We start from the raw sequence: 27,312 nt of genomic DNA, 5'->3' as shown, positions 1-27,312 counted from the left end.
GCCAACATATTTTGACCGAACTTGAAAGTTAACCGACTTTTACCTTGTTGTCAGGTCACCGTGAACTCCATAGGTCGGTCAAGTTAGAGTGCAGGGTGCATGCTGTATGGGGAATTTGTCGTGCGTCAAACTTTTGCCTGATGCTGCACGTTATGCATGCTGGATGTTGCATGCCGTACGGGGGAGTTGGGAATCTGTCGTACGTCAACCACTTTCATGATGCTGCACGTTATGCATGCTGGATGTTGTATGCCGTACAGGGGAGTTGGGAATTTGTCGTACTCAAGCCTGATGCTGCACGTCATTCATGTTACAGTTGACGTGGCCCTGCAAACGGATTTGATCAGGAGATTTTGAACTTAGATCAACAGATGGATCGATGGTAAATTCATTGAAGGAAACATTTAAAACTGCTGGCAGATTTCAGGCATGTATGTCAATATTCCCGGCACGACATACGTATGCGGTGGAATTGATTTAGTCTTACATGTATCACACGGTGATATCATGAGGTACATGTGTAATTGTTAGAATGACAGACGGCAGACATCGTTTTGAGTTTAATAACGGTGGTCCGTGTGCTGAGTATAGTGAATTGCCAAGTTTTTATTTTAAAAAATAGATCACAGTGTAACTTTCCCTTATAACATAATTTATCAAGGTTAATTTAACGAACTGTTTTATTCTTGTTTTATAGTTTGTAATTCAAGTTTTTTTTTCTTACACACTTTACCGCACTCGTCCTGTTACAGTAAGTCAGCCTGACCCCCCCCCACCCTCCGTCCCCTGCCCTGGCCGTCACATGTGGCAGGACGTGAAATTATTAGTGCGCACCGCGGGTTGACAGGACGTTACCCTCTGGCAGACGTGAGGCAGAACAAGATGGCGGCCGGCCCAGCACTGCACGCTTTGCTGCAGCTAGTATACCCAGGGAATCTCAACTTGTTCCGTCTACTCGAAAATCGATGCAGTTGTCGCTGCAGGTATTAAGTTAATGTACGGAAACATAAGTGCAAAGGCTAGCAGTTATACGGGGAAAACTATTACCGTACTTCAAACAAAAGTTTCTTTCAGACATTACTTTTAGATGGGTGGGGCACTACCCCTCATGGAATGATAAGAAATAATAAACATAAAATATTCTTTAACCAGAATCGGCTTCTCCCCCCTCCTTAAGTTCAAATTCACCCCCACCCTCCACAGTGAAAAACAAAACATTGATTTACGTCAAACACATCCGTCAGCCCCCTCCTCACTCACCCAAGACATGGCTTTACATCAGCCACCATCCCCCCAGCCCTAGTGATTGCATTATTTAACAGTTTATCGTTTCATCAATGCAGCAGTCCATGACCGTGTAGACTCGTCTTTTACGTTTCGATTGGAAAAAAACATCACATTCAAGCAATTACTAGACCTATACAAGCCTCGCTTTCACACAAAACTAATATATTTCAACATTAGTCTGTCCGTGTAAGTTGTAGCAAGACAGTCTGTCCATGTAAGTTGTAGCAAGACAGTTGTTGACTATTGGATGAGGTCACTAATGTGGTGCGCACGGTTGGTTAAAAATTGAGCACAAGAATATGACGCAACTGGTCAGATTGTAAGGACCACAGTGGTCAGATTGTAAGGACCACAGCGGGTCAGATTGTAAGGACCACAGCGAGTCAGATTGTAAGGACCACTGAGGTCAGATTGTTAGGACCACTGAGGTCAGATTGTAAGGACTACTGTGGTCAGATTGTAAGGACCACAGCGGGTCAGATTGTAAGGACTACTGTGGTCAGATTGTTAGGACCACTGAGGTCAGATTCTAAGGACTACTGTGGTCAGATTGTAAGGACCACAGCTGGTCAGATTGTAAGGACCACTGTGGTTACGCTTTCAGTATTCCACACACAAGAACTGGAGCCTAGCCGTGTTCTCCTGGATGTACTACTGATAAAAGCGCCAGTCATTGTTTTTTTTAAAGAATTTATCATCTCAAGCGGTCTGCTTGAAGAAGTGTATGGTACAGTGGCTTAAATAGGTATGTAGTTCATAACTGTTTGCACACATGTGATACATACATATATATATATATATATATATATATATATATATATATATATATATATATATATATATATATATATATATATATATATATATATATATATATATATTATGCATATACTTCGACATAGTAATATTTATTTCATCAAAGTCTACCTAAAGTGTAGCTATACCTAATATCACAATGTCAACATCTAGGTCTATCTTTTACACGAAAATGTCAGCATCTAGGTCTATCGTTTACAACAAAATATCAGGATCTAGGTTTAAGAAAACTCAACATTTTAGACGATATCAAATTCAGCGACTGGTATTTCAACACATTCGATTTTTATGGCTGTGTTTGAAGTATCAACTAACTTAAAAAAGAGCAACTTGTTTACAGATTGCATAGGGCTAAACAATACCCTTTTGCTTACCAGCAACACTTTCAGATGTGTTTGATTGTATATTGTGACTTTGGCACTAAGATCTATCAAACCTCGTTATCATATTCAATTCGTCGAAAAATATAACCTCTGTTATTTATTGTTTATTGAAAGATATTATTTTGCTCCTTACAACCATTATAACTTTCACACTAACACCCTTCCTTATATACACCATACTAACACCCTTCCTTATATCTCTCACACTAACACCCTTCCTTATATCCACCATACTAACACCCTTCCTTATATCCACCATACTAACACCCTTCCTTATATCCACCATACTAACACCCTTCCTTATATCCACCACACTAACACACCCTTCCTTATAACTTTCACACACACCAACACACCTATCTTACAAAGAGGTATTGACCATTTAACATACCAATGTCGCTCTGACCTACCACTGCTATTGATTGCTGTTTTTTTTTTTTCATGCTGATGCTGAAACTGACAGTCTTAAAATACTAATGACTAAATCAAGTAAAGCTATCGTTTTCTTCTGTACTAGTACAAAGATTCCAACTCAAACATAAAAACCCGTATTTAAGCTGAAGAATGATGTTGAGATTAAACTAGAACAACTTTCTAAATATATCTGTTCTAAATCCATTGGGTTTTAACATGTTCTTGAATGACAAGATTGTTATAATAGGCACATTGTAAATCAGAGTAGGCCATGATAGTGAAGGTACACATTTTATACAGTGAGGCCACACATTGTAGAGAGGTAGGCCACACATTGTAGAGTGGCTGGCCACACATTGAAGAGAGGTAGGCCACATATTGCAGAGAGGTAGGCCACACATTGTAGAGATGTAGGCCACACATTGTAGAGAGGTAGGCCACACATTGTAGAGAGGTAGGCCACACATTGTAGAGATGTAGGCCACACATTGTAGAGAGGTAGGCCACACATTGTAGAGAGGTAGGCCACATAGAGAGGTTGGCCACACATTGTAGAGATGTAGGCCACACATTGTAGAGAGGTAGGTCACACATTGTAGAGATGTAGGCCACACATTGTAGAGAGGTAGGCCACATAGAGAGGTTGGCCACACATTGTAGAGAGGTAGGCCACACATTGTAGAGATGTAGGCCACACATTGTAGAGAGGTAGGCCACACATTGTAGAGAGGTAGGCCACACATTGTAGAGAGGTAGGCCACACATTGTAGAGAGGTAGGCCACACATTGTAGAGAGGTAGGCCACACATTGTAGAGAGGTAGGCCACACATTGTAGAGAGGTAGGCCACATAGAGAGGTTGGCCACACATTGTAGAGATGTAGGCCACACATTGTAGAGATGTAGGCCACACATTGTAGAGAGGTAGGCCACACATTGTAGAGAGGTAGGCCACATAGAGAGGTTGGCCACACATTGTAGAGAGGTAGGCCACACATTGTAGAGAGGTAGGCCACACATTGTAGAGAGGTTGGCCACACGTGGAAAAGAGAGAGGCCCCTAGACTTCTGCCATATCATAAATAACCTTGTAATGATTATAAATGAAGACTTGATCTTATAAAGGAAAAGAGGAGTTAATCCTAAATCTTACGTTACATGTTAAAGAGAGATTTATCTGAATGAAACAAATCTGTCTTAAAACATTGCGTCATTTTGATTGATCCAAATCAGTACAGCAACAGGGAGGGGCAAGGAGTGCGTCCCTCGCCTATGACAAGGGATGACACTTGGATGAAATATAGCTCTTTTTAATGAGGAAACCAGCTTTTGCATTCATTTAAAGCTTGTTAAAGTTGCATACATCATTAGGCATAGGTTTACTCCATGACGGGAGTGACACCAATTCGTCTATAGACTTAACACATCATATTGAAATATATCAGGGGTCGGCAACCTTTTGAAGCGGAAGAGCCAAAAGTTACAATTTTAAAAATTTTCCTGGCTTTAAAGAGCCACTAACATTTTTTTTTATGTCATATATTTTATTTTTTTATTAAGATTATTAGTATTTGTTCAAGGAGCTGGAGAGCCGCATCTTGATATCAAAAGAGCCGCATGCGGCTGGCGAGCCGCAGGTTGCCGACCCCTGAAATATATATATATATATATATATATATATATATATATATATATATATATATATATATATATATATATATATATATACGTTTGGTCTGCTCCATTCATCCCAATCATTTAAGCAACATCGATCTCCATTAATCCCGTCTGTGTTGTAGGCCTATAGGTATTGAGAGAAATATTTCAAAGAAGTCACACAACTTTTCAATCCACCTTTAATACCTGGCTGTGTTGTGGGTCTAAAGCCACAGAAAGAAACCTTAAAGCCATCTGGCGATGCACATTCAAATTTTCTGTTGGGAAATAAAAAAGAGATTAGCAGGACACGGAACTTTTGATAGTGAGGTAGAACATCCATCGTCAGCTGGTACGTCACAAACGTATTTTACCGTTCGTTTCCACACACAAATAAATCAATAAAGTAATAGATTAAATTAGCTTGTTTATAGCGTTTGATAGGATACATTCACTTTTTATATAGAGATTTTATAACAGGATGTTAACGATATATATTAAGAAAAGATTATATGTTCTTGTATGCTGAAGAAAGATTCCAGGAAACATTCCTGTATCAGGAAGTGTTAGAAATCAACGAGGCGTGTCTAAAGACGCCGAACTTGTCGTCCGCCATCTTGAAACCGGTTCTGTTGTAACCAGCCCCAGGCAACAAGGCTTTAAACACACGACTTACGATGTATTGAAATACAGAATTTTAAAAAATTGTAATAGTCTTCGATAGTCTCCTCATTTGTTTAGCGATAACGTTTTTAATACTTGACTTGAATTATTCTTTTGTGGCCCCTTAGTAGCAAGAGGTTGTAGCCACGCCTCTCCATCAGACTTGGTTTTGAGCGGCTCTTTTTATGCACCCACATAAACCTGGCAGCCCTTGCCTCACCTTCTACTGTCCCCCCTCAAGGAATTCCTTGGCTGGCCTACTTCCTCTTTCCCTTGTGATTCCAGTCTATCTCGTTTTTTGTAGTTTTAACAATTTTGATGGTTTCCGAATTATTATCTCTGGTTTAGTCATCTCGTGTATTTAGCCATGTTGATTTATCCTCGTATCTTCAGCCACATTCATGCAATCTTGTATATTTAGCTTTATTGATAATATTCACCATCAGTTTTTCCCTTTCGTACCAAAGACACCTGAGCAGATGAAGTAGAGTTCGTCTGTTTCAATGACCTCGGCATACAGAGAGATAGTGTAGTCAGCACTATGCACAGCCGCCTTTACTTTTCCCTAACGTGAGTCAGGTGCGCATCAGAGCTGGGTGGACGCAGGGTCGTCCAATATGCTCAAGCACGAGATCCGAACTTGAGACTTAGGGGTTAGCAGTTAGCGCTCTACTACTTGGCCACTCAGTCTCATCTCGTATATTTAGCCATATTTATATCATCTCGTATATTTAGCCCTATTGATATCATCTCGTATATTTAGCCATATTGATACCATCTAGTATATTTAGCCATATTGATACCATCTCGTATATTTAGCCATATTGATATTATCTCGTATATTTAGCCATATTGATACCATCTCGTATATTTAGCCATATTGATACCATCTCGTATATTTAGCCATATTTATCTCATGTCGTATATTTAGCCCTATTAAAATCAAGTCGTTATACTTAGCCATACAATACCATCTTTCAGATGAAGCCCAGTTGATACCATCTCGTGTAGGCCAGTTGATACCATCTTTCAGATGTAGCCCAGTTGATACCATCTCGTGTAGGCCAGTTGATACCATCTTTCAGATGTAGCCCAGTTGATACCATCTCGTGTAGGCCAGTTGATACCATCTCGTGTAGGCCAGTTGATACCATCTCGTGTAGGCCAGTTGATACCATCTCGTGTAGGCCAGTTGATACCATCTCGTGTAGGCCAGTTGATACCATCTCGTGTAGGCCAGTTGATACCATCTCGTGTAGGCCAGTTGATACCATCTCGTGTAGGCCAGTTGATACCATCTCGTGTAGGCCAGTTGATACCATCTCGTGTAGGCCAGTTGATACCATCTCGTGTAGGCCTATTGATACCATCTCGTGTAGGCCAGTTGATACCATCTCGTGTAGGCCAGTTGATACCATCTCGTGTAGGCCTATTGATACCATCTCGTGTAGGCCAGTTGATACCATCTCGTGTAGGCCAGTTGATACCATCTCGTGTAGGCCAGTTGATACCATCTCGTGTAGGCCTATTGATACCATCTCGTGTAGGCCAGTTGATACCATCTCGTGTAGGCCTATTGATACCATCTCGTGTAGGCCAGTTGATACCATCTCGTGTAGGCCAGTTGATACCATCTCGTGTAGGCCAGTTGATACCATCTCGTGTAGGCCAGTTGATACCATCTCGTGTAGGCCAGTTGATACCATCTCGTGTAGGCCAGTTGATACCATCTCGTGTAGGCCAGTTGATACCATCTCGTGTAGGCCAGTTGATACCATCTCGTGTAGGCCAGTTGATACCATCTCGTGTAGGCCAGTTGATACCATCTCGTGTAGGCCAGTTGATACCATCTCGTGTAGGCCAATTGATACCATCTCGTGTAGGCCTATTGATACCATCTCGTGTAGGCCAGTTGATACCATCTCGTGTAGGCCAGTTGATACCATCTCGTGTAGGCCTATTGATACCATCTCGTGTAGGCCAGTTGATACCATCTCGTGTAGGCCAGTTGATACCATCTCGTGTAGGCCTGTTGATACCATCTCGTGTAGGCCTATTGATACCATCTCGTGTAGGCCAGTTGATACCATCTCGTGTAGGCCAGTTGATACCATCTCGTGTAGGCCTATTGATACCATCTCGTGTAGGCCAGTTGATACCATCTCGTGTAGGCCAGTTGATACCATCTCGTGTAGGCCAGTTGATACCATCTCGTGTAGGCCAGTTGATACCATCTCGTGTAGGCCAGTTGATACCATCTCGTGTAGGCCAGTTGATACCATCTCGTGTAGGCCTATTGATACCATCTCGTGTAGGCCAGTTGATACCATCTCGTGTAGGCCAGTTGATACCATCTCGTGTAGGCCAGTTGATACCATCTCGTGTAGGCCAGTTGATACCATCTCGTGTAGGCCAGTTGATACCATCTCGTGTAGGCCAGTTGATACCATCTCGTGTAGGCCAGTTGATACCATCTCGTGTAGGCCTGTTGATACCATCTCGTGTAGGCCAGTTGATACCATCTCGTGTAGGCCAGTTGATACCATCTCGTGTAGGCCAGTTGATACCATCTCGTGTAGGCCAGTTGATACCATCTCGTGTAGGCCAATTGATACCATCTCGTGTAGGCCAGTTGATACCATCTCGTGTAGGCCAGTTGACACCATCTCGTGTAGGCCAGTTGATACCATCTCGTGTAGGCCAGTTGATACCATCTCGTGTAGGCCAGTTGATACCATCTCGTGTAGGCCAGTTGATACCATCTCGTGTAGGCCAGTTGATACCATCTCGTGTAGGCCAGTTGATACCATCTCGTGTAGGCCAGTTGATACCATCTCGTGTAGGCCAGTTGATACCATCTCGTGTAGGCCAATTGATACCATCTCGTGTAGGCCTGTTGATACCATCTCGTGTAGGCCAGTTGATACCATCTCGTGTAGGCCAGTTGATACCATCTCGTGTAGGCCAGTTGATACCATCTCGTGTAGGCCAGTTGATACCATCTCGTGTAGGCCAGTTGATACCATCTCGTGTAGGCCAGTTGATACCATCTCGTGTAGGCCAGTTGATACCATCTCGTGTAGGCCAATTGATACCATCTCGTGTAGGCCTGTTGATACCATCTCGTGTAGGCCAGTTGATACCATCTCGTGTAGGCCAGTTGATACCATCTCGTGTAGGCCAGTTGATACCATCTCGTGTAGGCCAGTTGATACCATCTCGTGTAGGCCAGTTGATACCATCTCGTGTAGGCCAGTTGATACCATCTTTCAGATGTAGCCGAGTTGATACCATCTCCTGTAGGCCAGTTGACAGCATCTCGTGTAGGCCAGTTGATACCATCTCGTGTAGGCCAGTTGATACCATCTCGTGTAGGCCAGTTGATACCATCTCGTGTAGGCCAGTTGACACCATCTCGTGTAGGCCAGTTGATACCATCTCGTGTAGGCCAGTTGATACCATCTCGTGTAGGCCAGTTGATACCATCTCGTGTAGGCCAGTTGATACCATCTCGTGTAGGCCAGTTGATACCATCTCGTGTAGGCCAGTTGATACCATCTCGTGTAGGCCAATTGATACCATCTCGTGTAGGCCAGTTGATACCATCTCGTGTAGGCCAGTTGATACCATCTCGTGTAGGCCAGTTGATACCATCTCGTGTAGGCCAGTTGATACCATCTCGTGTAGGCCAGTTGACACCATCTCGTGTAGGCCAGTTGATACCATCTCGTGTAGGCCAGTTGATACCATCTCGTGTAGGCCAGTTGATACCATCTCGTGTAGGCCAGTTGATACCATCTCGTGTAGGCCTATTGATACCATCTCGTGTAGGCCAGTTGATACCATCTCGTGTAGGCCAGTTGATACCATCTCGTGTAGGCCAGTTGATACCATCTCGTGTAGGCCAGTTGATACCATCTCGTGTAGGCCAGTTGATACCATCTCGTGTAGGCCAGTTGATACCATCTCGTGTAGGCCAGTTGATACCATCTCGTGTAGGCCAGTTGATACCATCTCGTGTAGGCCAGTTGATACCATCTCGTGTAGGCCAGTTGATACCATCTCGTGTAGGCCAGTTGATACCATCTCGTGTAGGCCAGTTGATACCATCTCGTGTAGGCCAGTTGATACCATCTCGTGTAGGCCCATTTAGCCATTAAACCAACACCAAACACATCCCATACGCCAAAGTCACGTAACTCCCTACTCCACAAATGACGAACTAGGTCCCTACTTTTTAAAAATGCAACCACCGGTAGTGCATAAATCTACTCCGCCCTTCATGAACAAACATCCTAACATTCAGCGACCCAACAGCTCGTTCATTCGCTGTGTATAGATTTACAGCCTCTCTCATACTGTAATGAAATCATAAGTACTTCAAGATATCATTAGAAGAACTGTGTGCTTAAAACATTATGTTTGAATTATGGCATAGTCCCAAACTTGGTAAGAAAAAACAGTTGTTTATAATGTTTGTATGTATGTATGTACGTGTATATATATATATATATATATATATATATATATATATATATATATATATATATATATATATATATATATATATATATTTATATTGATATATATATTTATATATATATATCGTTATATCTAAACATAATTACCTGATAACCGAATGTAAACTTAATCCAGGATACTGGATATATGCAGAGAGAAGTCAGTGACCGTAGAAGAAGGCAATGTGTTACACCGTTGACCTTGACCTAGTTAAAAAGGTCTCCCATTGGTGAATTCCCCTTGCAACGGGCCACCTAATTTCCTGTCATATTTCGTCACACCGTCAAGCTAATCTCTCCACGGTGGTTGTGTGGTCACCGGCTCTATTGATTCATTACGTTGTTGTTTTTTTTTTTTATTTTATTGATTTCACTACACTCTGGGGCTACAGGCAAGTTTTAATTAGACATTTTTACATTGACGTTTTTTCTATATATAAAGAGACATAAATAAATAAATAAAAGGACATATATATATATATATATATATATATATATATATATATATATATATATATATATATATATATATATATATATATTTATATATATATATATATTTATTTACATATATATACATTTATATGTATATACTTAACTATATATTTATATATCTGTATGGTTTATAAGTAGGGCGATATATATGAATGTGTGTATATATATATATATATATATATATATATATATATATATATATATATATATATATATATATATATATATATATATACATTCATATAAGAGAGAGTGGTGTAGCGGGTTATTTATAGCTAAAGTACGCCAATGTGTATTTGACAGAACTAGCCAGGTTTTCTTGACGAGTAAAATTTATCTTTGGAACAGTGGCACTCAGTTTGTCCCATGCCGTGTTAGATATGCTGTTGTATGGATGGTGTACTGTGATCGATATGTAGCCTGTTCGGTTATTTGTTTAATCGATAGCATACAAGTAATCCTGAAATCTATGGATTAAAAAAATGTAACTTACATGTGTACTTGAGACACATTTTAACCATAAGTTAGTATCTTGGTCGTTACAGTTTTTGTTCGTAGAATATTTCCTGTAAGCTATGTATTTATGTGTAGGGGTCTACTTATTATTAATTTGAATGAATTTTATTCAAAATGAATGTTATTTGTAATCGTTATGCTTATAAAAAAGATTATTCATATGTGAGGTTTTTTTTTAGTTATGTGTTAGTTTGCGTATTTTTAGGTTTAGCCTATATGTTTATTGCGTGTTTTATTAGAGGCAAATGTTAATTCGAATGCGTTTGTATTTATATTTTTAAAAATCGTATTTAGTTTATTTATTCGTGTGTACATGCTGTTTTATGTTTATCAGTTATTTATGCAATATGCATTGATTCACATTTTTTTCAGTGAAGTAAACATTGTAAATTTAATCACACAATAATACCTGTTTCACTCTTTGCTTTCAGACTAGCCAGTAAATAACGAGCGACCAGTGGAGGGCAGTCAGGCGTAAAGTTATAACACCAACTGACAGAGTTAACTTTTCTTGCCAGTCACTGACAGAGTTAACTTTTCTTGCGCCACCGGATGAAGGCATAAAATGGTGCTGAGGCGATTGGTCAGACAGTCGGTGAGACAGTCGGTGAGACAGTCGGTGAGACAGTCGGTGAGACAGTCGGTCAGGCAGTGGGTCAGACAGTGGGTGAACACCAGCGTGAGAGCAGCATCCACATGTGGTAATGTTGTAGCAGACGGGGTGGAGGCCAAACCTTTTGAGGACGTGCCCGGCCCCAGGGGGATCTACCAAATCCCGTACATCGGCACTCTATTTCACTTCAAGCCATTTTGTAAGTTTTGGTTTAGCTCAAGCTCTTTAGTAAGTTTGAGTTTAGCTCAAGCTCTTTAGTAAGTTTTAGTTTAGCTCAAGCCATTTAGTAAGTTTTAGTTTAGCTCAAGCCATTTAGTAAGTTTTAGTTTAGCTCAAGCTCTTTAGTAAGTTTTAGTTAAGCTCAAGCCATTTAGTAAGTTTTAGTTTAGCTCAAGCCATTTAGTAAGTTTTAGTTTAGCTCAAGCTCTTTAGTAATTTTAGTTTAGCTCCATCCCTTTAGTAAAGTTTAGTTTAGCTCAATTTCGTTAGTAAGTTTTAGTTTCCTCAATCCATTTAATAAGTTTAATTTAAGCTCAAGCCCTTCAGAAGTTTTAGTTTAGAACCATTCCTTAAATAAGTTTTCGTTTAGCTCAAGCTTTTTAGTAAGTTTTAGTTTAGTTTAGTCATTTAATAAGATTTAGATCAAACATTTGAGTCAGTTTATTTTGTCTATTTTACTTCAAGTATTTCAGTTCTCTTTTGTTTACATGGCCGTGTGCTCGTTAGAACGGCGTATTGTCGTGCTTTAATAAGATGAAAATACGAACATATTTGCTTCATCTCCCCCCCCCCCCCGCCCCCCCCCCCCACACCCCCCCCCCCACGAATGATTAAAAAGTAAACTGATGTGTCCAGTTTTTGTCCAGACGTAAAGTGGTATGTCCAGTTTTTGTCCAGACGTAAAGTGCTATGTCCAGTTTTTGTCCAGACGTAAAATGATATGCCCAGTTTTTGTCCAGACGTAAAGTGGTATGTCCAGTTTTTGTCCAGACGTAAAGTGCTATGTCCAGTTTTTGTCCAGACGTAAAGTGCTATGTCCAGTTTTTGTCCAGACGTAAAGTGGTATGTCCAGTTTTTGTCCAGACGTAAAGTGGTATGTCCAGTTTTTGTCCAGACATAAAGTGGTATGTCCAGTTTTTGTCCAGACATAAAGTGGTATGTCCAGTTTTTGTCTAGACGTAAAGTGATCTGTCCGATTGTCCCCCAATCTTCACCTGGAATAGCGGCCAGCAGCAGGGAGCTAACTCTGTCTGCTGGACGTCGACGTGTGAGGGTCTATTGTTGCCACGTGACTTTCTCCACCTGTTGTCGACGTTTACCTGTAACTGAGACATCTTGTGTCTATGAACCTCTTGTTGATGACGTCTTGTGTCTATAAACTTCTTTTTGATGACGTCTTGTGTCTATACACCTCTTGAGTTTTTTTTGTTTTTGTTTGTGTTGAGACAGAACAAAAGGTTTTGAAACCATTTAGAACAGTTGAACAATGCAACCTGACACACACCATACAGACCTAACGGCTTTAATCTACCCCAGACTTAAGTGATTACCGACTCCTCTTCAGCGGGATTGACTCCGTTCATTGTTTGAACTGGGGTTTTAGTAAGTTTTTATGAGTGACTTTTTACGAGTGACTCTTTTCGTTAGTGACTCTGTTTTGAATGACTCTATTTGTGACTATTTTATGATTAGCCTATTTGTGAGGTACCCTTTTTTGCTATTAATTCATTTTTGAAAGTATCTCTTTAGCTTGTTTTTGTTAGTGACTATTTCTGAATGTGACCCTTTTAATTAGTGAATCTTATTCGACTCTGTATACATTGTATAACTTTAAAGTTTCCCAATCTTCATATAAGTAAATCTTCAACGTGAGCCTTCTCTTTATGTACCTGAATATGTTACGATATATTACGGGCAGATTGTAACATAAATATGTGTGTGGTGTCTTGTAATAGTCACATATACATTACTGGTATATTCTAACCACATCAGTGTATCAACAAGATGTTGACACCAACTGAAATAGCCCTTGTCTTATGTCATTCAACTCTATTGTCTGTATGTATTTGTATCGCTACTGTCATTTACCTGTATTGTCTGTATGTATTTGTATGGCTACTATCATTCACCTGTATTGTCTGTATCTATTTGTATGGCTACTGTCATTCACCTGTATTGTCTGTATGGCTACTGTCATTCACCTGTATTGTCTGTATGTATTTGTATGGCTACTATCATTCACCTGTATTGTCTGTATCTATTTGTATGGCTACTGTCATTCACCTGTATTGTCTGTATGTATTTGTATGGCTACTATCATTCACCTGTATTGTCTGTATCTATTTGTATGGCTACTATCATTCACCTGTATTGTCTGCATGTATTTGTATGGCTACTATCTTTCACCTGTATTGTCTGCACGTGTTTTTGTATTTTTATGTTACCTTATAATCTAATTAGAAATCTCTTCTGGCTGTAACCTGACCCATCTTAACACAATCACAAGCGTGGAATCAACGACATCAGAACCCAGCAGAACCTGGGTGTCTGGCAACCTTTCAATCGATAGTTCAATAACCCGATAACATAGAGCCGCTCGACTGGCCTGCTATATTTAGCTTCCCTTCTACCAGTGTATATCAATAGTCGCGGGTCAATGTCCTACAAGCTAGACGGATACAACCCCCACACTACATTTTTCAGATAGTCGGTTGTGTTGCATCTATCTGTACCTTGGTCGATAGCCTACAAGCTAGACAGATACAAGTTACAACCCACACACAACATTTTTTGAGAGAGTAGGTTGTGTTGCAATTCCTTGCATGTTGGCCTATATTGATCGAATCATAATCTAGACTTACACATATACAACCGTTTTTGGTGTAATTACATTTATAATTCCATTAATCTGTATAGTTACATTTATAAAACCAACCAATCTAATCGTTATCTATAATTGCATATAGGTAATCGTTTTTGTTAGCTACATTTATAAGGCCATTAATCGCTATAGTTTTATTTATATAAACAACCTATTTTGATCTAATCGTTACATACATTTACATATGTAAAACCGTTATTTTTTGCATAGCTGCATTTATAAGGACATATTAACCTGAATGGTTAAATTTATAAAACCAACCAATTTTTGTGGTTTTATAGGTAAATTGGTAAATATATATATATAAATATATATATACACATACACACACACACACATATATATATATATATATATATATATATATATATATATATATATATATATATATATATATATATATATATATATATATATATATATATGTATATATGTGTGTGTGTATATATATATATCTATATTTGTATACAAGCATTATTGTTTCGTCATTAGTGCAGTTTGAAGTGTGTAACGTACAGAGGCCACTTTTCGAAAATCTCAGCCACTAATTCTGGCATAAACCAACCCTTACACTCACATTGATTGACACCAACCCTCCCTCCCCAGCCCAGTTCACGCCAACCACGAGCAACCAGTTTTTCCATTCGCTGTTTCTCCGCTACGGTCCACTGGTCAAGCTGCGGATTGGTCGAGTGTGTGTGGTGACCAGCGACCCTAAGGACATAGAGACGGTCTACAGAAACGAGGGGCGTGTCCCCCTCCGACCCTCCGTCGACCTGCTCACTGTCTACGCCAAACGGAACGGCTACAAGGACAACCTCAGCAACCTGTGAGTTAGGTTTTCATTTTTTAAAGATTCTTTTTAAAGATCAGTGGAGTAGGTGAAGTAGAGTCAATCAGTTTCTGTGACATCGGCCTGTAGGAGGATGGTGTAGTTAGGTGTAAGCTCAGCAGCGGGTACTTTCCCTAAGTTGAGACCATCGTCTCCCTTACGGGAAAACGCTTTTATGCAACTAGTATTTAGTGTGGGCTGTGTTGTAAAGTGCTATAGAAGGAAATGTGTATGTTACAAAATGACACCACGGTGAATTCAAAACTACTGCGCGGCCGCGCAACCATGCAGTTTAGAGTGAAGGTTGCTTGAGACAGGTGATGCACACCTCATAGCTGGGTGTACTCATGTCATGCTTGTCCTACGGTCTTAAGTCCGTGGTCCAATGTTCCCTCTAAGGGGGAAAAATTAGTGTGCAAAATGTATTTTCTGTGCACGGTGTTCTAAAAGTCTTATACAGGGATATATTTATTTTACAAAATCACTGCGCGGCAGCTCAAAACTACTGCGCGGCCGCTCAACCGCGCAGCTTAGAGGGAACATTGCCGTGGTCCCAACATCTGGTTAGCAGTCGTGCGCTCTACCATACAACCACATCATCTCCACATTTTTTTTCTTGAGGTATATTTTAAATAGATTCAAATGTTAACTACTCTTTTTATTATTAACGTTCATTTTTGCATTTTGAACTGAACTAATTGAAGCATTAAATGTTTTAATTTAGAACACAAGCGAACAATATTTCCATGTCAGTACTCATACCGCACCATTTGTCCCGGGTAGAGTTGCTATAAGTGTATTTGTGTGAATATAAAGAACAGATTTTATATTATATTCAGGGTGAAACTAATTGACTCATTTTGTTTTGGCATTAAGTAATGAAGTGCTGCTAATCAGCTATAGAATTGCGCCCCCCCCCCCCTGCTTTTATTCATTAAAAGTCCCTGCGACAGCCTAATTCATACAATTGCAGACATTACCGCAGAAGCTTACCTAACATAGGCCGTCGTTTATGTTTAAACATGTTAATAATACAGGTCAATTAATTCGTCTCAAAATGTTAAACAAGCATGAATGCATATGACTAAAATATATTGACCTGCATGTACACAGGAATGGGGAGGAGTGGAGCGCTCTGAGAACCCCCGCCAACAAGAGGTTGATGAAAGCAGACTCGGCCGAACATTACCTCCCTCAACACAACGTCATCGCTGATGAGCTTGTTGACGTCATGAGCACCGAGTCTCTGGAGGGGCCGCAACTGGAGGATTTGTTGTTCCGCTACTCTTCAGAAAGTGAGTTTATATTTTATGTTTAAAGTTACCTTTAGTTGATGGAGATAATCGTCTATGGGTCTTCTATGCTTTAGAGAGTAAGTTCCCTTGGTTAGGGGAGGTAATCGAGTATTGTCTCTTTTCCCTCGGAGAGTAATTTCCTTTTCATTCATCTATATAATCTTGTACGATTGTCTTTCCCTAGTTTTAGTGTGTTAAAAATACTGATCTTAACATTCATCAACGCCGAAAATATGACAAACTAAATCACTCTTTTCTCAGTATGTACCTCTGATGAAACTTATTTAGAATATAATTTGAAGAAAGTAAGCCCCTTATATTATGTAATAGATTATTGTAAAACATAAAGTGAAATAAATAAAAAGATGTCAAAACTTAGCTTCGTCAAACGTTTAGATAATTGTAACAATTTTTAGAAATACATTATTTTTGCAATATGATATAGTTATTCTGCCTTATTTCAAATTGTCTTCAATAATTGGTAAACGAAGTGCCCTAATTAAGCTCCATTTCTTCCGCCTGTCTTTTTTCTTTCTCCCCGAATAGCTCTGTCTCTTGGCAGGGGTTGTCGTTGCTAACTGTGCCAGACCTAATAAGACTAATTGTTTATTTGATGAATGAGTGGACTTTCTGTATGGTGGATTAGGACATTTTTAACGACGCGGCACCACCGCAGAACGGCAACCATTGTTCGAGTTTAAAATATCCAAGATCTAGTCAGTGACAGCTCATTACATGCTTCCGTTTGTTGCCTGTATGTAGTAGTAAAATTCCATTATCGAACTGTCCATGGGGCAAGTGAAGTAGAGTTCACCTGTTTCTGAGACCTTGACATAGGAAGGGGTAGTGTGGTCTGCACTATTCCAAGTTTACTGGCTGTATGAAAGCGAACTATACTATCAATATTTTTGTTGTAAAATTAGCATTCGTCTAAATTTGGTGTATATATGTGTGTGCGACAACTTTTAAAACAAACATTTCTTATTTTTGTTTGAACGGCGTATACAAAGGTTAATTTGGGTACGAATTATGAGTACAAGAATATAAAAAAAAAAAATTAAAATAAAGCTTTACCACTTTTTTTAGATTTCCAGTTGTTCTAAGTTTTCTAATATCTAAAACCTATTTGCTTACCGAAAAAGGCTGCTAATAATGCTAATTTAATATGTAGAGTTAATTTAGATTCAGTTTTAAGACAAAACTTTCACCAGCAAGAGTTCGCTGACTAGACTAAGGATAATGACGTCAGAAGGTCCTGTCTCCCTACCCATTCTTCAACCTTCCCTACACTCTTGTGAAGGAATAAAAATCCAGATTTAGCCTGATGTTTTTCAAGTTAAATCAACCCTAACTCCAGACGCTATGTACTAAAGATTAAAATTGTAAATAACAATAAAAAACCATTCTGTAAAAGTATTTTAGCAGAGAAAAAGTAAAGGAAATCTTTCATTTCTTATGTACACATTGATTATCTGAACACTCACATTTAAAATGTATCGACCAGAGCACATCAAATCAACTTACCAGACGAAAGCACTCGACTAATGGCAAACATTTAGATCACTTAAATTCTTTTTTTCCGGCTCATGTTTTGTGTAGCTTTTAGTTGCGTAGTAACAGAATTATAAACATCGTTAAATCAGAAAGCTGGATCGGTCAATGTACTACAAATGTATACTGATGTTTAAATAACCAACGTTTAATTTTTTTTTAGGTATAGGAGTTGTGGCCTTCAATGCTAGGCTAGGCTTTATGAACAGGGGGGCTGTCCAGGACCCGGAAGCCTTGGAGTTTCTAGAAGCTTCTAAAGAATTGTTCCGGTGTCTTCACAAAGTTTTTGTTGGCGAGTCTGTCTTTCACGCGGTGTACAGGAATAAAACATACAGAGCTTTTGAACGGGCCTACAATGTTATCAAGAGGTGGGTAGTGTTAGTGGACAGAATACGCTCTTATATGGTACAGCATACACAGCATACCCTACAGCATACACTCTAATGTTTGCAGTTTACAAAGTAGTCTACAGCATACAAAGTATCTTCTACAGCATACGCAGCATATACTACAGCATACACATCATGCATCATAATGTTTACAGCTTATAGAGTTGAGTCTACAGCGTATAACGTAAAATCTACAACTTATACAGCATGGTCTACAGCATACTTAATATTGTCTACAGCATACAAAGTTATGTCTATAGCATATTTAGTAACGTCCAAAAACACAAAATGTGGTCTACAATATAAGCATACAAAGTTATTTCTATACCATATTTAGTAACGTCCAAAAACACAAAATGTGGTCTACAATATAAGCATACAAAGTTATTTCTATACCATATTTAGTAACGTCCAAAAACACAAAATGTGGTCTACAATATAAGCATACAAAGTTATTTCTATACCATATTTGGTAACGTCCAAAACACAAAATGTGGTCTACAATATAAGCATACAAAGTTATTTCTATAGCATATTTAGTAACGTCCAAAACACAAAATGTGGTCTACAAATATTGTCTACAGCATACAAAGTTATTTCTATAGCATATTTAGTCACGTCTAAACCACACAATGTGGTCTACAATATACTCAGTATAGTCTATAATAAAGACCTTATAGCTGAAATTGTATACATTTAATTGTCTATTCACTACACAATGAATTAAAATAATCAAGTTTAAATTTTAAAAGGACGAACATTTTAGACAAACACCCCCCCCACTTGCAGTTACAGCTTAATTTTAATACCTGTCTGAACAGCTTAATTTATTAACAGCTGTTTGACTAGCTTAATTTAATAACAGCTGTGTGAACAGCTTTAATTTAATAACAGCTGTCTGAACAGCTTTAATTTAATAACAGCTGTGTGACCAGCTTAATTTAATAACAGCTGTCTGAACAGCTTTAATTTAATAACAGCTGTCTGAACAGCTTTAATTTAATAACAGCTGTCTGAACAGCTTTAATTAATAACGGCTGTCTGAACAGCTTTAATTTAATAACGGCTGTCTGAACAGCTTAATTTAATAACGGCTGTCTGAACAGCTTAATTTAATAACGCCTGTTTGACCAGCTTAATTTAATAACAGCTGTCTGAACAGCTTAATTTAATAACAGCTGGCTGAACAGCTTAATTTAATAACAGCTGGCTGAACAGCTTAATTTAATAACAGCTGTCTGACCAGCTTTAATTTAATAACAGCTGTCTGACCAGCTTTAATTTAATAACGGCTGTGTGGGATGTTATTGTCTAAAAATAGCTGTGTCACGGCCTAAGTTTTATTACAGCTGACAAAACTGTAGTTTAAAAATAGCTTCGACGGTTTAGTAGTACAACAGACATTTGCATCAACATACTCGTTTAGATCCAGTATTAGCTTACACTAGAATTGTGTGTGTTGTGGCTTCTATCTTTAGACACACGTTAACCCGTGTGTTAGTGTTTCTGACCATCAGACGCGTTAATCCATGTGTTAACTTTTATGATCCCCAGACTCACCTTAATCCGCGTGTAATCTCTCTTAACACCCGACACATGTTAATCCGTGTGTTAAATTTTCTTACCCCCAGACATTTGTTAATATGTGTGTAGTACATTTAATCCTCAGACACACGTTAATCTGTGTATTAATCTTTCTTACTCCCAGACAAACGAAGCAACACATCAAACAAGCCTACGCTATCAACGAACAGAAATCAAGGGAAGGAACCGCACCAAACGATGAATCAAACCTGTTGCTCTCCCTTGTCTCTGGGAAAGACGTGACCGAAGAAGACATTTGTGCAATCTTAGAGGCTCTCTACAGCTCTTCAACAGACGCGGTAAGTTTGTCTTGTACTCCATTTAAATGTTCGATTACATTAGCAATTTTAAAAGACATATGAAGCGAAACCGGTAATTAATAAAACTTGGCTTGGAAGGAGGGTTGGTGTTTTTGTACAGTATAAAATTTTGCTTTCGTTCTCCAAAAATATTATTGACAGCTAAAATCTCTTTCAGGTGGCTGGAAATATATTTATTTAATGCTAACGAGTGTTTCAGAAGGCTAGAAATATTTTTATGTACATCTGACACGTGTTTTAGTTGGCTAGAGATATTTTTTTTTTTACATTTGACGTGTTTTTCAGATTGCCAGGAATTTGTTGGTGTTCCTGTACAACCTAGCCAGCCACCCAGAGAAACAGAAAGTACTGAGGGAAGAAATTCACAATGTCGTGGGCCAAAATAAAATGATCACAGCCGAGCACCTGAAAGAAATGCATTACCTGAAGGCCTGTCTGAAAGAATCGTTTAGGTAATACGTCATATGTGTTTCAATATGCTGAACATATTGATCTCTTTCACTTTGTTTGTTACATATACTGCATCACCGAACATAATAATTACATGTTAATGTTAGTTTGACCCATAGAATCATGTACCCAAACATAATTGACAGTTAAAAACGTTTGTTTCATCCATAGAATCATGTACCCAAACATAATTGACAGTTAAAAATGTTTGTTTCACCCATAGAATCATGTACCCAAACATAATTGAAAGTTAAAAATGTTTGTTTCACCCATAGAATCAACTACCCAACATCGCTAGGATCAATGAGGGTTTTACCAACAGATGTAGTGTTAAGTGGTTTTCGTATACCTGCTGGGGTAAGGAAACCGTTTATCTTTTAAATATATATACTCATACTTACATTTATGCTTACATATATTACGAATCTATAATATAGTTCGTATGCCTTAAGAAAATATAGGCAACAATTTCAATATTTCAGGTACACTTGTAAACCTACTTTAAATAATGTACATATATCCGAATTATACCAAACAAAATTATTTAATTAATAAACTTCCACTAACACGGATTTTTTTATAAGTAGTCTTTATATAAAAGCATATGACATAATTAAAGTGATGCAGTGTATTAGAATTTATAAACGTTTACATTATTTAAAATACAGAGAAATGCGTAGAATAGACATTAAAAAATTGGGACAAAGTAACATCTTTTTAACATTCAACATTTGTTACGGATCAAACTCCAACCTTAATTACTTAGAAAAAGTATAATATTTTTTATATTATATTTCTCTAATATAACATGAGTTGTAAACATATATATATGTATGTTTTATCCAGGTACCCATCCTGTTCGGAAACCCCACCGCTTGCCGTCTATATTTCCAAGATGCTGACAAGTTTCTTCCCGAGAGATGGCTCAGATCTCAAGATGGCCGAACTCAACAGTCGATACCCAACATGGCTCTGCTGCCTTTTGGCCATGGCCCCAGAATGTGTATTGGCCAGCGTTTTGCTCTACAGGAATTACACTTGACTACAGCAAAGGTAATAACAGAGATATTTTATTCCATTCGATGTTATGTAAAAGAGATTCAACGGTAAGTTAAGATTCAACGGTAAGTTAAGCAAGAAATAAACACCCACATTTACATCATTTGAAATAAGAAAAAAAAGAGACTCAAAGATAGTTTGAATTTTCTTCTAAATAATGAAATAAAAATTGAACAAGAAATTTCTAATGAAACGAAAAATCTCAATATATATTTATTCGGTCACGTTTGTTAATATTTTAAACACGACTAACATAGCTATTCAAACAGTAATCAAGAAATAGCATGAATCGTTTACATGTTTTTAAACATTTCTGGCAGATTCTACAGAAATTGTCGATTGACGTGACACCAGAGTCGAGAGGTGCCACATTCCACTACAACATTTCTCCATTTCCCAACAAGCCAATACGTTTCGTGTTTACACCAGACAACACCAGAGTGTAGCTCCTACAGTCTCCATCCACATCAAACAGTAAACTAAACGTTGCCATGAGAACATTTGAATTGATTGTACAGCTGAAGTGATTGGATGACGCCACTGATATTGGAACTCAGGACCACAGCGTGATTTGCGAGTGACCACCACGCTCCCTGCATGACAGGTCACGTGCTATATATTTATATATATATTTATATATATATATATATATATATATATATATATATATATATATATATATATATATATATAATATATATATATATTATTATATATTATTCATTATTATGAAACCACAAGCTACGTTTTGGAGCAAGCATATATTTTTTAATTAAATATATTTTAAAATTATTTTAAGTAATAGGATGCCTACATATCCTTTAATATTGTTTTTGTAATTATAATTGTAAGTATAGTGATAACCAGGATTTTAATTATGTACGGTCATATTTAAATAAGAAAAAAATATAGATAAAATATGAAATTATTATATAAATTAAATTCTTTGAAAACAAATAATCAGTTGATCAATTACATTTTAAATGTATTGATTTATTGATTAGAGCTCAGGGATACAACCATAGTGTAGCATAGGACAAGGTCCACAGTTTATCACTAGGTCCACAGTCTATCACTAGGTCCACAGTCTATCACTAGGTCCACAGTCTATCACTAGGTCCACAGTCTATCACTAGGTCCACAGTCTATCACTAGGTCCACAGTCTATCAGTATGTCCACAGTCTATCACTAGGTCCACAGTCTATCACTAGGTCCACAGTCTATCACTAGGTCCACAGTCTATCACTAGGTCCACCGTCTATCACTAGGCCCACAGTCTATCACTAGGTCCACAATCTATCACTAGGTCCACAGTCTAACACTAGGTCCACAGTCTATCACTAGGTCCACAGTCTATCACTAGGCCCACAGTCTATCACTAGGTCCACAGTCTATCACTAGGTCCACAGTCTATCACTAGGTCCACAGTCTATCACTAGGCCCACAGTCTATCACTAGGTCCACAAACTATCACTAGGTCCACAGTCTATCACTAGGTCCACAGTCTATCACTAGGTCCACAGTCTATCACTAGGCCCACAGTCTATCTCTAGGTCCACAATCTATCACTAGGTCCACAGTCTATCACTAGGTCCACAGTCTATCACTAGGTCCACAGTCTATCACTAGGTCCACAGTCTATCACTAGGCCCACAGTCTATCACTAGGCCCACAGTCTATCACTAGGTCCACAATCTATCACTAGGTCCACAGTCTATCACTAGGTCCACAGTCTATCACTAGGCCCACAGTCTATCACTAGGTCCACAGTCTATCACAAGGTCCACAGTCTATCACTAGGTCCACAGTCTATCACTAGGTCCACAGTCTATCACTAGGTCCACAGTCTATCACTAGGCCCACAGTCTATTACTAGGTCCACAGTCTATCACTAGGTCCACAGTCTATCACTAGGTCCACAGTCTATCACTAGGTCCACAGTCTATCACTAGGTCCACAGTCTATCACTAGGCCCACAGTCTATCACCAGGTCCACAATCTATCACTAGGTCCACAGTCTATCACTAGGTCCACAGTCTATAACTAGGCCCACAGTCTATCACTAGGTCCACAGTCTATCACTAGGTCCACAGTCTATCACAAGGTTCACAGTCTATCACAAGGTTCACAGTCTATCACTAGGTCCACAGTCTATCACTAGGTCCACAGTCTATCACTAGGTCCACAGTCTATCACTAGGTCCACAGTCTATCACTAGGTCCACAGTCTATCACAAGGTCCACAGGTCCACAGTCTATAACAGGACTAGGTCCACAATCTATCACTAGGTCCACAGTCTATCACAAGGTCCACAGGTCCACAGTCTATAACAGGACTAGGTCCACAGTCTATCACAAGGTTCACGGTCTATCACAAGGTTCACAGTCTATCACTAGGTCCACAGTCTATCACTAGGTCCACAGTCTATCACTAGGTCCACAGTCTATCACTAGGTCCACAGTCTATCACTAGGTCCACAGTCTATCACAAGGTTCACAGGTCCACAGTCTATCACTAGGTTCACAGTCTATCACTAGGTCCACAATCTATCACTAGGTCCACAGTCTATCACAAGGTCCACAGGTCCACAGTCTATCACAGGACTAGGTCCACAGTCTATCACTAGGTCCACAGTCTATCACTAGGTCCACAGTCTATCACTAGGTCCACAGTCTATCACTAGGTCCACAGTCTATCACAAGGTCCACAGTCTATCACTATGTCCACAGTCTATCACTAGGTCCACAGTCTATCACTAGGTCCACAGTCTATCGCAAGGTCCACAGGTCCACAGTCTATAACAGGACTAGGTCCACAGTCTATCACAAGACTAGGTCCACAGTCTATCACTAGGTCCACAGTCTATCACTAGGTCCACAGTCTATCACTAGGTCCACAGTCTATCACTAGGTCCACAGTCTATCTCTAGGTCCACAATCTATCACTAGGTCCACAGTCTATCACTAGGTCCACAGTCTATCACTAGGTCCACAGTCTATCACTAGGTCCACAGTCTATCACTAGGCCCACAGTCTATCACTAGGCCCACAGTCTATCACTAGGTCCACAATCTATCACTAGGTCCACAGTCTATCACTAGGTCCACAGTCTATCACTAGGCCCACAGTCTATCACTAGGTCCACAGTCTATCACAAGGTCCACAGTCTATCACTAGGTCCACAGTCTATCACTAGGTCCACAGTCTATCACTAGGTCCACAGTCTATCACTAGGCCCACAGTCTATTACTAGGTCCACAGTCTATCACTAGGTCCACAGTCTATCACTAGGTCCACAGTCTATCACTAGGTCCACAGTCTATCACTAGGTCCACAGTCTATCACTAGGCCCACAGTCTATCACCAGGTCCACAATCTATCACTAGGTCCACAGTCTATCACTAGGTCCACAGTCTATAACTAGGCCCACAGTCTATCACTAGGTCCACAGTCTATCACTAGGTCCACAGTCTATCACAAGGTTCACAGTCTATCACAAGGTTCACAGTCTATCACTAGGTCCACAGTCTATCACTAGGTCCACAGTCTATCACTAGGTCCACAGTCTATCACTAGGTCCACAGTCTATCACTAGGTCCACAGTCTATCACAAGGTCCACAGGTCCACAGTCTATAACAGGACTAGGTCCACAATCTATCACTAGGTCCACAGTCTATCACAAGGTCCACAGGTCCACAGTCTATAACAGGACTAGGTCCACAGTCTATCACAAGGTTCACGGTCTATCACAAGGTTCACAGTCTATCACTAGGTCCACAGTCTATCACTAGGTCCACAGTCTATCACTAGGTCCACAGTCTATCACTAGGTCCACAGTCTATCACTAGGTCCACAGTCTATCACAAGGTTCACAGGTCCACAGTCTATCACTAGGTTCACAGTCTATCACTAGGTCCACAATCTATCACTAGGTCCACAGTCTATCACAAGGTCCACAGGTCCACAGTCTATCACAGGACTAGGTCCACAGTCTATCACTAGGTCCACAGTCTATCACTAGGTCCACAGTCTATCACTAGGTCCACAGTCTATCACTAGGTCCACAGTCTATCACAAGGTCCACAGTCTATCACTATGTCCACAGTCTATCACTAGGTCCACAGTCTATCACTAGGTCCACAGTCTATCGCAAGGTCCACAGGTCCACAGTCTATAACAGGACTAGGTCCACAGTCTATCACAAGACTAGGTCCACAGTCTATCACTAGGTCCACAGTCTATCACTAGGTCCACAGTCTATCACTAGGTCCACAGTCTATCACTAGGTCCACAGTCTATCACTAGGTCCACAGTCTATTACTAGGTCCACAGTCTGTCACTAATTCCACAGTCTATCACTAGGTCCACAGTCTATCACTAGGTCCACAGTCTATCACTAGGCCCACAGTCTATCACTAGGTCCACAATCTATCACTAGGACCACAGTCTATCACTAGGTCCACAGTCTATCACTCGGCCCACAGTCTATCACTAGGTCCACAGTCTATCACAAGGTCCACAGTCTATCACTAGGTCCACAGTCTATCACTAGATCCACAGTCTATCACAAGGTCCACAGTCTATCACTAGGTCCACAGTCTATCACTAGGTCCACAGTCTATCACTGGGTCCACAGTCTATCAATAGGTCCACAGTCTATCACTAGGTCCACAGTCTATCACTAGGTCCACAGTCTATCACAAGGTTCACAGGTCGACAGTCTATCACTAGGTTCACAGTCTATCACTAGGTCCACAATCTATCACTAGGTCCACAGTCTATCACAAGGTCCACAGGTCCACAGTCTATAACAGGACTAGGTCCACAATCTATCACTAGGTCCACAGTCTATCACTAGGTTCACAGTCTATCACTAGGTCCACAGTCTATCACTAGGTCCACAGTCTATCACTAGGTCCACAGTCTATCACTAGGTCCACAGTCTATCACTAGGTCCACAGTCTATCACAAGGTTCACAGGTCCACAGTCTATCACTAGGTCCACAGTCTATCACTAGGTCCACAGTCTATCACTAGGTCCACAGTCTATCACAAGGTCCACAGGTCCACAGTCTATAACAGGACTAGGTCCACAGTCTATCACAAGACTAGGTCCACAGTCTATCACTAGGTCCACAGTCTATCACTAGGTCCACAGTCTATCACTAGGTCCACAGTCTATCACTAGGTCCACAGTCTATCACTAGGTCCACAGTCTATCACTAGGTCCACAGTCTATCACTAGGTCCACAGTCTATCGCTAGGTCCACAGTCTATCACTAGGTCCACAGTCTATCACTAGGTCCACAGTCTATCACTAGGGCCACAGTCTATCACTAGGTCTACTCAATTACTACACATGTATACAGAGGCGTAGCGACCCCTCCCGGCGCCCGGGGCGAACTTTCAGTTTGGCGCCCCTCCCCCATATATATATATATATATATATATATATATATATATGCGTGTGTGTTTGTGTGTGCGACAGTCTGGAAAAAAATTAACAATTACGCTGATTGTCGTTCCCTAAAACTTCACTGGACGCCAATTAAATTCCCCTTAAGATGCCGAAACGAATAAAAAGTAGAA

General features: G+C 39.7%; 1 protein-coding gene and 1 long non-coding RNA gene across 2 annotated transcripts; one reads left to right on the top strand and one right to left on the bottom strand.

Annotated features, from left to right (window-relative positions):
• Nucleotides 1-1,902: 1,902 nt before the first annotated feature.
• On the top strand, nt 1,903-22,237 carry LOC131940929 (putative cytochrome P450 12d1 proximal, mitochondrial). Its single transcript, XM_059299851.1, has 10 exons — nt 1,903-2,032; nt 11,180-11,560; nt 14,849-15,071; nt 16,188-16,369; nt 18,084-18,288; nt 20,018-20,192; nt 20,499-20,665; nt 20,939-21,020; nt 21,510-21,716; nt 22,043-22,237. The coding sequence occupies exons 2-10, from the start codon at nt 11,314-11,316 to the stop codon at nt 22,166-22,168; spliced, it is 1,614 nt and encodes a 537-aa protein (XP_059155834.1). The 5' UTR covers nt 1,903-2,032; nt 11,180-11,313; the 3' UTR covers nt 22,169-22,237.
• On the bottom strand, nt 4,673-9,911 carry LOC131940932 (uncharacterized). Its single transcript, XR_009386596.1, has 3 exons — nt 9,846-9,911; nt 9,452-9,575; nt 4,673-4,832 (listed from the first exon to the last, which is right to left on the bottom strand). It is a non-coding gene; the product is annotated as an uncharacterized LOC131940932 (long non-coding RNA).
• Nucleotides 22,238-27,312: the final 5,075 nt, after the last annotated feature.

The sequence above is a fragment of the Physella acuta genome, unplaced genomic scaffold (assembly GCF_028476545.2).
Source record: "Physella acuta isolate Inbredline_101_S28 unplaced genomic scaffold, ASM2847654v3 ptg000335l, whole genome shotgun sequence".
Classification (NCBI taxonomy): domain Eukaryota; kingdom Metazoa; phylum Mollusca; class Gastropoda; family Physidae; genus Physella; species Physella acuta.
Note: the sequence above shows the minus strand (reverse complement) of the source record. Positions and strands in the feature narration are given on the sequence as shown.